Here is a 12,901-nt window from a genome sequence, read left to right as displayed (position 1 = left end):
TGGGCTAATTTGGAGTTAACCACTCCTCGGAACTCAAACGTTCTAATGGAGATTTTTGTGGCCTGAGCAATACATGCAAAAACACAGGTGTCCGTGGCCAGTGAACTAAAATGTGAAACAATGACTACCCAGCAACAAGACAGGAACACCTGCTGGTGTCTGTTAGATGCCACCACGTGGCACAAGCCTGTTGTTTCTTCCTGCATCATTTAGTAGATAAACTTTTTCATGTGACTAAGATACTAGTTGTCATCACAACTTCCAAAAAAAAAAAAAAAGACTCCATGTTCCCAATGTAAGGGGCCCGGCTTCAATCCCCGGTGAGGGAACTAGATCCTGTGTGCTGCAACTAAGACCCAACACAGCTAAATTTAAAAAAATATGTTACACACACACATACACACACACAATGTTACTCAGCCATAAAAAGAAGGAACTCTTGCTGTTTGTGACAACATAGATGGACTTTGAAGGCATTATGCTAATAAGTTACAAAAGAAAGGCAAATACCTTATTGTCTCACTTATATATATTTCAAAGACATCACTTTGCTGACAAAGGTCTGACATAGTCAAAGCTATGGTCTCTCCAGTAGTCATGTACAGATGTGAAAGTTGGACCATAAAGAAAGCTAAGTGCTGAACAATTGATACTTTACAGTTGTGATGCTGGAGAAGAGTCTTGAGAGTCCCTTGGACAGCAAGGAGATCAAACCAGTCAATCCTAAAGGAAAGTAACCCTGAATACTCATTGGAAGGACTGATACTGAAGCTTAAGCTCCAATACTTTGGCCACCTGATGCAAGGTGCCAACTCATTGAAAAAGACCCTGATACTGGGAAAGATTGAGGGCAGGAGAAGGAGGTGACAGAGGACGAGGTGGTTAGATAGCATTACCGACCAATTCAATGGACATGAACTTGAGCAAACGCCAGAAGATGGTGAGGGACAGGGAGGCCTGGTGTGCTACAGTCCATGGGGTCAGAAAGAGTCAGACACAATGTAGCGTCTGAACAACAACAACATTTCTAAAAGAAAACAAAAAGTTGAACTCATAGAGAACAAATCAGTGGTTGCCAGGGGCGGGGTGTGGGGGCTTGGTGAAATGGATAAAGGTGGTCAAAAGGGGCAAACTTCCAGTTAAAATGTCCTGGGAATATAATTTACATCATGGTAACTATGATTAGTACTACTATATTGTGTATTTGAAAGTTGCTCAGGTGTTGGTGGTGGTTTAGTTGCTAAAGTCATGTCTGACTCTTGTAACCCTGTGGACTTTAGCCCACCAGGCTCCTCTGTCCATGGGATTCTCCAGGAAAGAATACTTGGGTTGTCATTTCCTTCTCCAAAAGTTGCTAAGAGTAGATCTTAAAAGTTCTCAACATAAGAAAATTGTAATGATGTGTGGTAATGAATATTAACTAGATTTCTTATGGTGATCATTTCACAAAATATACAAATATTATCCCTGGGTTTGGAAGATCTCCTGGAGGAGGAAATGGCAGCCTACTCCAGTATTCTTGCCAAAAGAATGCTATGGACAGAGGAGCCTGGTAGGCTATACAGTCCATGGAGGCACAAAGAGTCAGAGATGACTGAGCATCTGAGTACACCCCTACCATAGTCTGTCTTTGATTGAAGTATGGGGTTTTATAAACTTTTAATGTCTTATTTGTCTGTCTGTAAGTAATTTAGCAGTATTAAATCTGAGCAAGATTTTGGTTGTGTTAGGGAGTGTTAAGAGGCATCCTGGCCCAAGAATGAATTTGGCCCTATATTTTAAGATTAAATCCTTCACTTGGTAAACACTTATTAAGCATGTACAATATGCTGGGCCCACAGCATTGAATAAGATGGTAATCTGCCACACCATAATGGATATAATAGGAGGAAAGACATTTTCATCAATAATGACTACACAATTTGTGGATTCATATGTAGTAGAAGTTAGTTAAGGACATTTTGAAGGTCTTCCCTGTTACTTTTTACTGAAGGAAGAGGTTCAGGAAGTATTGGAAATTGTACATTGAGTCATACTTTGGAAAATATGCAAATACCACTACTTACTATCTCTAGAGAAAATCTCCTTGGTCTGTTTCCTCATGAAAGATGGAGGTTTCATAGGGTGGTTAGGAGGATTAAATTAAGACAATGAATATAGTATGTTTAACACAGTTCTTGGCACAGAATGAATAGTGTTAATATTATACTTGCTTTGTGCTTTCTTCACAGAGAAGTATCTAGTAGATCTAAAGCTATTACTTGTAATTGTAGAAATTCCTTATGATGTCAGCCAACAAGTTGTCTCAATAAAGAAAAAAGGAAAAATAGAAAAGACAAAATTTTAGTTTAATACATGTACTAAGCACTGTGGTAGAGGCCTCTGTACTATATAAAATAAGTATAAATGCACTTTTATAACTAGGTAATGTTCATCAGACATGACACATCTGAAGGTATGAAATTCATCCAAGGAATATTAAAAGAAAGGAATTAAACATTCTCTAGGAGAAAAGGGGGCCTTTCCTGGTAGCTCAGCTGGTTAAGAATCTACCTGTAATTCAGGAGACTGTAGTTCGATTCCTGGGTTGGAAAGATCCCTTGGAGAAGGGATATGCTACCCACTCCAGTATTCTTAGGCTTCCATGGTGGCTCAGATGGTCAAGAATCCACTGCAGTGTGGAAAACATGGGTTCAATCCCTGGGTTGGGAAGATCCCCTGGAGGAGGGCATGTTAACCCACACCAGTATTCTTGCCTGGAGAATCTGCATGGACAGAGGAGCCAGGCGGGCTACAGTCCACGGGGTCACAAAATGTTGGACATGACTGAGCGACTAAGCATAGCACAATACAGGGGGAAAAGGGCCACCCAAGATGGAGAGGTCATGGTGGAGAGTTCTGATAAAATGTGATCCATTTGAGAAAGGAATTGAAACCACTTCAGCATTCTTGGCTTGAGAACCCCATGAACAGTATGAAGAGGCAAAAAAATATGACACTGAAAGATGAACCCCTCAGGTCGGTAGGTATCCAATATGCTTACTGGAGAAGAGCGGAGAAATAGCTCCAGAAGAAATGAAGAGCCTGAGGCAAAGTGGAAACAGCGCCCAGTAGTGGATGTGTCTGGTGGTGAAAGTAAAATCTCATGCTATAAAAAACAGTGTTTCATAGGAACCTGGAATGTTAGGTTCATGAATTAAGGTAAATTGGAAGTGGTCAAACAGGAGATGGCAAGACAGAACATCGACATTTTAGGAATCTGAACTAAAATGGACAGAAATGGGCAAATTTAATTCAGATGACCATTATATCTACTACTTGGACAAGAATCCCTTAGAAGAATGGAATAGCCCTCATAGTCAACAAAACAGTCTGAAATGCAGTCCTTGAGTGCAATCTCAAAAACAACAGAATAATCTCAGTTCATTTCCAAGGCATACCACTCAATATCACAGTAATCCAAGTCTATGCCCCAACCACTAATGCCAAAGAAGCAGAAGTTAAATTGTTCTATAAAGACTACAAGACCTTCGAGAACTAACACCAAAAAAAGATGTCCTTTTCATTATAGGGAAATGGAATGCAAAAGTAGGAAGTCAGGAGATACCTGGAGTAACAGGTAAGTTTGGCCTTGGAGTACAAAATGAAGCAGGACAAAGGCTATTAGAGTTTTGCCGAGAGAACGTGTTGGTCATAGCAAACACCCGCTTCCAACAACACAAGAGATGACTCTGCACGTGGGCATCACCAGATGGTCAATATTACTATTAGATTGATTATATTCTTTGCAGCCAGTGATGGAGAAGCTCTATACAGTCAGCAAAAACAAGACCAGGAGCTGACTGTGGCTCAGATCATAAACTCCTTATTGAGAAAATCAGGCTTAAATTGAAGAATGTAGGGAAAACCACTAGGCCATTCAGGTATGACCTAAATCAAATCCCTTACAACTATGCAGTGGAAGTGACAAATAGAGTCAGGGATTAGATCTGATAGAGTACCTGAAGAACTATGGTCAGAGGTTCATGACATTGTACAGGAGGCTGTGATCAAGACATGACATTGTACAGGAGGCAGTGATCAAGACCAGCCCCAAGAAAAGAAATGCAAAAAGGCAAAATGGTTATCTGAGGAGGCCTTGCAAATAGCTGAGAAAAGAAGAGAAGCTAACGGCAAAGGAGAAAAGGAAAGGAATACCTATCTGAATGCAGAGTTCCAAAGAACAGCAAGGAGAGATAAGAAAGCCTTCCTCAGTAATCAATGCAAAGAAATAGAGGAAAACAATAGAATGGGAAAGACTAGAGATCTTTTCAAGAAAATTAGAGATACCAAAGGAACATTTCATGCAAGATGGGCACAATAAAGGACAGAAACATTATGGACCTAACAGAAGCAGAAGATATTAAGAAGAGGTGTTAAGAATACACAGAAGAACTGTACAAAAAGAGGTCTTAATACCCCAGATGACCTCGATGGCATGATCACTCACCTAGAGCCAGACATCCTGGAGTGTGAAGTCAAGTGGGCCTTCAGAAGCATCATGACGAACAAAGCTAGTGGAGGTGATGGAATTCCAACTGAGCCACTTCAGATCCTAAAAGATGATGCTGTGAAAGTGCTGCACTCAGTATGCCAGCAAATTTGGTAAACTCAGCAGTGGCCGCAGAACTGGAAAAGGTCAGTTTTCATTCCAATCCCAAAGAAAGGCGGTCAAAGAATGTTCAAACTACCGCACAAATGCACTCATTTCACGTGCTAGTAAAGTAATGCTCAAAATCCTACAAGCTAGGCTTCAACAGAATGTGAACCAAGAGCTTCCAGATGTTCAAGCTGGATTTAGAAAAGGCAGAGGAACCAGAGATCAAATTGCCAACATTTGTTGGGAGCGTAGAGAAAACTAGAGAATTCCAGAACAGAATCTACTTCTGCGTCATTTACTATGCTAAAGCCTTTGACTGCGTAGATAACAACAAACAGTGAAAAATTCTTAAAGAGATGGGAATACTAGACCACCTTACCAGCCTCCTGTGAAACCTGTATGCAGGTCAAGTAGCAACAGTTAGAACCAGACGTGGAATAATGAACTGGTTCAAAATTGGGAGAGGAGCATGTCAGGGCTGTGTAGTGTCACCCTGCTTATTTAACTTATATGCAGAGTATATCACGTGAAATGCCAAGCTGGTAGAAACACAAGCTGAAATCAAGATTGCCAGGAAATATATCAATAACCTCAAATATGCAGATGAAACCACCCTTATGGCAGAAAGTGAGGAATTAAAGAGCCTCTTGAAAAAGGTGAAAGAGGAGAGTGAAAAGCTGGCTTAAAACTCAACATTCAAAAAAAAAAAAAAAAAGATCATGCATCCAGTTCCATCATTTCATGGCAAATAGATGGGGAAACAATGGAAACAGTGACAAACTTTATTTTCTTGGGCTCCAAAATCACTGCAGACGGTGACTGTAGCCATGAAATTAAAAACACTGGCTCCTTGGAAGGAAAGCAGTGACAAACCTAGACAGCATATTAAAAAGCAGAGACACTACTTTGCCTTCAAAGATCCATATAGTCAAAGCTGTGGTTTTTCCAGTAGTTATGTACAGATGTGCGAGCTGGACAATAAAAAAGGCAGAGTGCCAAAGAATTGAACTGTGGTGTTGGAGAAGGCTCTTCAGAGTCCCTTGGACTGCAAGGAAACCAAACCAGTCAATCCTAAAGGAAATCAACCCTGAATATTCACTGCAAGGACTGATGCTGAAGCTGAAGCTGAAGCTCCAGTGGTTTGGCCACCTGATGTGAAGAACTGACTTATTAGAAAAGACCCTGATGCTGGGAAAGATTGAAGGCAGGAGGAGAAGGGGACAACAGAGGATGAGATGGTTGGATGGCATCACCGACTCAGCAGACATGAGTTTGAGTTAACTCCAGGAGATGGTGAAGGACAGGGAAGCCTGGCGTGCTGTAGCCCCTTGGGTCATAAAGAGACACGGCTGATTGACTGAACAACAGCAAGGAGAAAAAGAAATACTTTTATTAAAAAGGGAGTATGGGTAGGGACTTCCGTGGTAATTCAGTGACTAAGACTTGGTACTTCAGATGCAAGGGACGTGGGTTCAAGCATTCAGTCAGTGATCAGGGAACTAAAATCCCATGTGCTGCTAAGTGCAGTCAAAAAAAAACAAAACAAAACTAAAGAATAAAAACTGGATGGGAAAAGAAACTGTGTTTTTTATTCTTGGATACATTTGATTTTTTCACTTTAAGTCCACATATACTTCTATAAGAGTGATCCTTGTAATAAAGAGTTAAAGAAAAGGAATAAAAAATGGAAACAACAAAAAAAAGGGGGAGTATGGCTATAGAAAGGACCTGGAGATCCTGGGAAATAATAAATTGAGTATGTAATATATCAGTGTTAAAACATCTTCCCAGGTGGTGCAGTGGTAAAGAATCCACCTGCCAATGCAGGAGACAGAGGAGACACGGATTTGATTCCTAGGTGGGGAAGATGCCCTGGAGTAGGAAACGGCAACCTACTCCAGTATTCTTGCCTAGAGAATTACATGGACAGAGGGGCGGTGGATTACAGTGCATGAGGTCACAAAGAGTTGGACACAACTGAGCATACTCACCAACATCTGCCAGAATTGAAAAGTTAAATGACTGAAACACTAGCCCCTTGACCCTGGGTTAATTGGGGTCTTCTTTTTTTATTATTTTAATTTTATTTTATTTTTAAACTTTACAATATTGTATTAGTTTTGCCAAATATCGAAATGAATCCGCCACAGGTATACCCGCGTTCCCTGTGGGAGGGAGGAGGGTTCAGGATGGGGAACGCGGGTATAATTGGGGTCTTCTGACTTACTGGATATAGTCCACCTAGAGTCCCAGAAGAAAATAGACTCAATAAATATACCACATGGAATCTGAAGAGATATCTAATCTGAACAGGGTTTTATTTTTTGTTTTAAAAAACTCATTTCTTGAATGAACATTTATAAAAGGCCAAATTAGAACAATGAGTCACATAAATAGTTGTTCTCATATAGTAGGTAGCTGTTGCTTAAAAATCCAAGTGATAATAGTAAATGCAGGTACAAATAGTGGTATATGTTAAACAACTTAGATGAAAGATGGAATTTCCTGAAAAAGATTCTGGTACCTGGAAAAATTAGCCCAAGACAAGGATGTTGATGTCAATAGATGCATGTGAAGAGTTCAAATTTAAATGTGGAAAAGCAGTAAGTTATTTAATGTATAATTAAAACCATAAAATCTTAATGACTAAAGTGATAAAACTGACAGAATCCCTCCTCCTAGTAGTAGTATATTTTTATAGAGTATATAATCGTAGTCAGAGCCACTGAGTTATCAATTCCCACTTCACCTTTGCTTCAGTGAGCCTGTCATTCCCACTCAGAGCTTGAGGTGTTTGACGTATTAGGCTTCTTTCTCCCATTGCTTGTCTTATGGCTCTGATTCTTCCTCTTCTTCCTCTTCTTCCTCTTCTTCCTCTTCCACCTCTTCCTCCTCAGCCTCCTCTTCTGGAGGCTCCTCTTCTGGGGCAGCTGGTTCCTCTTTTGATTCAGCAGCTGCTCCTTGGTCCTCTTTACAAAACGTGCAGACACAAAAAATTATAAGTAGTAATAATGCTATACAAAGTATTGCAGCTAATGGGATTATTATGTCTAAGATGTTTTTGGAAGCTTCGTGTGTCTCAGAGGTAGCATTTTCTTCTCCACCTTCCCCCGGCTCGGGATTATCTAAACCAGGGTAGCCACTATCCACACTACCACCAGGTCCTGGGTTTTTGCAGTCAGGAGGGGAAAAACCATCATCGCAATGGCAGTTCTTCTTATTGTTGCAAACTCCTTTCGCGTTACACTGTACCTTTGTATCACAATCGTACCCAAGAACACTGACATCTAAGCAGATGAAGTCTATGCAGACTTTCCCTGGGGCACAAAGATTGCCCTTCTTTGTATCTCCAGAATCAGGGACATCCTGAACACTATACTTATCCATGGACCAGCAATAGTCATCTTTATAATGAGCCTGCAACAATGTATAATTGACTTGGGTCTCTGGTAGCTCTTGAACATTTGTACATATCATTTTCCCACAAAATACATCCTCGTTTTCACATTTAGTATATTCTGAGACACTGTCACTGGGAATACCACAGTTTCCAAATCTGTTCCCTTTACCATTAAATGACTGAAAACATTGTTCAGAAGCAGCTTTTGCAGGAAACCCAAAAATTTCAGAACACTGAGCATCAGAAGACATGCATACCCCGTCAACACAATAGTAACCACCCATACATTCTGAACCGTCTAGCTTGTAGGTATCCTGGGGACACTCCCCAGAGGTACCAAGACAAAATTCTGGAAGGTCACATTCTCCTGAAGCAGGACGGCAGCTACGTCCAGTTCGTTCATACTGGCATGTGGCATTACAGCAGGGTCCAGGATTACACAGTGCAGTCGACTTCAGTCTACATGTGTCATCACAACATTTGTCAACCTCACAAGCATTACCACAGTCACACTGCTCATCTCCTTCTACAATGGCATTGCCACAGGTGGAATCCCTCCGTAAGCGGCCTTTGTGCCCAGGCTTGTTGAACAGGCAGGCCCCCTTGTGTTCCCAGAGGAACCGGTGGAAGAAGTCAGAGCTGCAGTTGCTGAAGCCACTTTCTTTAGTGATGTTTTCACGCATGAGGCAGAAGGGCCGGTCTTTACAAATGCAGGCCGGATGGTCGTGCCGAATACCCAAGTTGTGTCCGAGCTCATGGACCATGAGCGCTGCAAACAGGAGGACATCCTCATGGTGGAAGGATTCCACGGCTGCCGCAAAATCACTGGAGCAGGCACCACTGAGAAATGCCTGCCCCGTATCCTCTCTAGGATGCTGTCCCACGATCATGTGGGCAACATCATGCTTCACACGATGGAAGAGCTTCTCTTGTCTCCAGCTGTTGAAATTCCTGAGTGCAACTTGCAGGTCCACGGGGACCTCTGTGAGGTCCCCCTCCGTCCAAATCTCCATTCCAGCCAGCACCACCTCTGTGTTTATTCCCCTTGTGAAGCTGTTGGCCAGAGCGATGATGTCCATTACTCTCTGGACTGTCTGATTGACGTCACTGCCCCACATTTGGAACCGCTGGTTGTTGACCACGACAAACATCTCCACGTACTTGGTATGTGACCACAAGTCGGATGGCACCTGCCAGCTGTGAGGCTTGCCGCTCTCTGGTCGCCGGCTGGTGGACGCCACTTGGCTGTCTTTGGACGTGACGCCACAGGAGACTCGAGCTTCGTGGGCCATGGCGTACAACAGGTGTTCAAACCGTTTGGAAGAGTGCACGGGCTCAAGGCCATAGGATTTTCCCTCCTTAATCAGGAGGCCCCTGAGGCCTGAACAGGTGTTGACAGAAACAAAAGAACCTGGGACTCCTTCTATGTAGCCTTCGTAGTGACAGTCCCGCGAGATGAGAGGCATTTCTTGCCCCAGGATGCCATCGTGGTAGCTGAAGACCGGGAAGTTATCCACAAAGTAGTCTGTCTTCAGCGTCAGGTGAATCAGCTGCCTCTGGCCCTGCATAAATAGCACATAGGAGAGCTTTTCCACTTGGTCTTCCCTTCCTTCCACTGTCAGACTCTTGGGAATGACTACTTCATAGGAAGAGTGATATGGTGAGCCCAGGTCACAGTACAGGCTTGGCAGAGAAATCAGTACCAAGAACAACAGGATCCCCAACCTGGCACATGAAAGTCCTGGCACCAGGGCCAGCCTCAAGCCCTTCATGTGAGGAGCCCAAGTTTGAAGCACTCTGATAGCCTCAGACATAGCCAGTTGCCTTTTCCATAGAGAAGGCAGTACAGCGGCAGAGTCTCTCACAGACGCTGCCACTGACATGGCCCTAGTGAATCAGTTGATGATGCAGGGCTTGTGTCCAGCAGCAGCAGCAGCTCTCCCTGACACACAGACCCTCTGTCACAGGTACTCACTTCAGATCTATGCTGGCTGCACGCAGGGCGGCTCTTGCCTGCCTCTCAGAGGTCAGCCTCTGGCTGTGTCCTTTCTAGTCTTTTGGATCTCTCTGTTATGCTTCAAATAGTCTTTTCTCTGTGACTTCCCTCCACACCCTCAACTCCAGTGGTTAAGGTCTTCCTGACGTTAGGAAGAGCTGTAATCATGAAGAGGGACTGCAGACTCTAAAATGCAAGACTGTACCTTGAGAAAGGAAACAAAACCTCCATGCCTTCCTCAACTGTACCGCAAGGAACACCCCTCCCCCACTCTCCCATCGTCCGTTGCTCAGCTGACTCCTAATGTTCTAGACCAGGAGGCTTGGACGTCTTCAGTGGGCACGCTCCATTGCCCGTTTCCTCTCTCCTAAAGCTCTTGTTCTGTATCACATGGAGATTGTAACTAGATGTAACATGGCATTATAGATGCGATGCACAACAGACCAATCTGTTAGATAAAGCCAGTGTGGTACCTGCCTTGTGCCCCCAGATAGATAAACCCCAGTGTGCTGGTCACCCGTGGGACAAATGACATTCCCTACTTTTAAGAAAACATCATCAGAATTCAGTTTCTCAAGTTCTGTTTCTAACACAGTGTGTATTTATGACACTAAAAGTGTGTATGGGAGATGCCAGCAGAGCAGTCTCCCCGTTGTGCAGTTATCATGGGAACCTTGGTGGTAAGTATCTCCAGACCTATTACCATTCTTGGGCTGGTCCTGGCATAGCAGTGTCTTAAGACTATGCCTGTCGAAGACTGCTGCTGCTGCTGCTGCTGCTGCTGCTAAGTCGCTTCAGTCGTGTCTGACTCTGTGCGACCCCATAGACGCAGCCCTCCAGGCTCCGCCATCTCTGGGATTCTCCAGGCAAGAACACTGGAGTGGGTTGCCATTTCCTTCTCCATTTCATGAAAGTGAAAGTGAAGTCACTTAGTCTTGTCCGCCTCTTTGCGACCCCATGGACTGCAGCCTACCAGGTTCCTCCATCCATGGGATTTTCCAGGCAAGAGTACTGGAGTGGGGTGCCATTGCCTTCTCTGCTGTCAAAGACTAGGAATCCTGAAGTCTCCCCTCTGTTCGTATATGACTTCCATGTGTTCAGTGGCCACTTCTGTTTGTTCCTCCTTATACACTCTCCTAGATCTAGAAGAATGCATGTCCAAGAGTAGACGAACAAGAATTATTGAATGAATAAATATCTCCCAGGTATGGTTGCTGTGGTGTCTCACTTGCTGTATCTTCTGTGCTTCTACTTGGCTTCGTGCCTGCCCTGAATATCTGTAAATGTCTTCAGAAAAACCCACAAAAACCATGTTGGCACAGACCTGATCTCAAAATGTACTTCTTTCTACGTTTTGCTGTTCAGTTCACTCTCCTAATTTCTTCTGGCCTCATATTTCACTGAGAAAAATGTTAATAGAAGCAATCAAAAGAATGCCTCCACATATAAACACTAGCTGAGTCCACCACCTGTATCTAAATGCTCCCCCCACTATCGTGAATAAATTGTCCTTGCTCCAGTCTAAGACCAATCCTTTTACTTGTGTGTGGGGTGTCCTTCCCTTTAATTTCTCATGGACTTCATTCACTCTTACCTTTCTCCCTTCTCTCTTTTACATCTTGGGCATCTGTTTGTCCGCTGGATCCAGTCTTACTATTTGCTGTAATTTCTGACCTTTATAAAACCATCCCTCTCAGCCCACAGCACCTTCCAGTCACCATCTAGTTTCTCCTTTTCTGTTTTACAGTGAAATTCTTTGAAAGAGTGTAGAGACATTCTGTTCCAGTTTGTATCACGCCTTTATTTTCTGAAGTTTTTAATTTTGACTCCTAACACAGTCACAAAATATGCATAAAACATAAATGTGCTATTCAGTGAATTAGTGGAATGAAAACAGTTAAGCCAGACACAAAAGGGCAAACATCGTGTGATTTCACATATATGAAATTCCACAAATAGGAGACATGCAGAGGCATGCAGAATAGATGTGACCTGGGGTGGAGTAATAGAGGAATGCTGAGTTCTTGTCTGATGGGCGCAGACTTTCATTTGGGGATGAAAAGTTCTGGAAGTGGATATTGATGATGGTTGCACAACAGTATGAATGAACTTAATGCCAATGAACTGTACACTTAAAAATGGTTAAGATGGTTGTTTAATGTTGTGTGCATTTTACTGAAAAAGAGATAAATAGGAAAGGAGGGAGAAGAGGAGAGAGAAATAGCTGTGTAAGTACAACTTTGGTGAGGTGATCTGTTTTAGCTTCATAGAAGTCATCTATGTGCCATTGCCAATCACATGCCTTCCTGCTTCAGTGAGATCATTATCTTGTCTTTATGGTAACTACTTCTTCACCTTCTTAATTGTTTTTGCTTTCTAAATGTGTGCTTCCCAAAATTATGTTATTTTAGTTTAGTTATCTTTTAATAACAGCTTTATTAAGATATAAAGTCATATACCAGAATACTCATCCTTCAAAGTGTACTATTGAGAGGTTTGTAGTGTGTTCAGAAAGGTATGCAGTCATCATCACAAGCAATTTTAGAACATTTTCCTCATGCCAAAACAAAACTCCCCTGTTCATTCATAGTCACTCTGCATTATCAGCTCCCTCCAGCCCCTGGTTACCACTACTCCCTTTTCTGTCTCTATGATTTTTGTCTATTCTGGATAGTACATAGCAATGGAACACTGTATTATAGTTGTAGTCTTCTGTGACTGGCTTGTTTCACCTGTTTTTCTGCATCATCACTGGAATTTGTTATTTGCCGTTTTGATTGCAGTGATCCTAGTGGAAGTAAGGGGGTATCTTATTGTAGCTGTGATTTGCACTTTCTTAATAATTAGTGGTATTGCACAGTTTTTC

The 12,901-nt window shown here is 42.6% G+C and overlaps 1 protein-coding gene across 1 annotated transcript; it reads right to left on the bottom strand.

The window, feature by feature from the left end:
• Positions 1–7,468: 7,468 nt before the first annotated feature.
• Positions 7,469–9,948, bottom strand: LOC102266247 (disintegrin and metalloproteinase domain-containing protein 1a). The gene has a single exon (XM_005908966.3). The coding sequence runs from the start codon at positions 9,920–9,922 to the stop codon at positions 7,469–7,471; it is 2,454 nt and encodes an 817-aa protein (XP_005909028.2). The 5' UTR covers positions 9,923–9,948.
• Between the last annotated feature and the right edge of the window lie 2,953 nt (positions 9,949–12,901).

This window comes from Bos mutus, chromosome 17, assembly GCF_027580195.1.
Source record: "Bos mutus isolate GX-2022 chromosome 17, NWIPB_WYAK_1.1, whole genome shotgun sequence".
NCBI lineage: Eukaryota > Metazoa > Chordata > Mammalia > Artiodactyla > Bovidae > Bos > Bos mutus.
Note: the sequence above shows the minus strand (reverse complement) of the source record. Positions and strands in the feature narration are given on the sequence as shown.

What these genes read in the sequence shown, in the direction of transcription:
- LOC102266247 (XM_005908966.3), bottom strand. Translation starts at nt 9,922, where the DNA reads ATGTCAGTGGCAGCGTCTGTGAGAGACTCTGCCGCTGTACTGCCTTCT.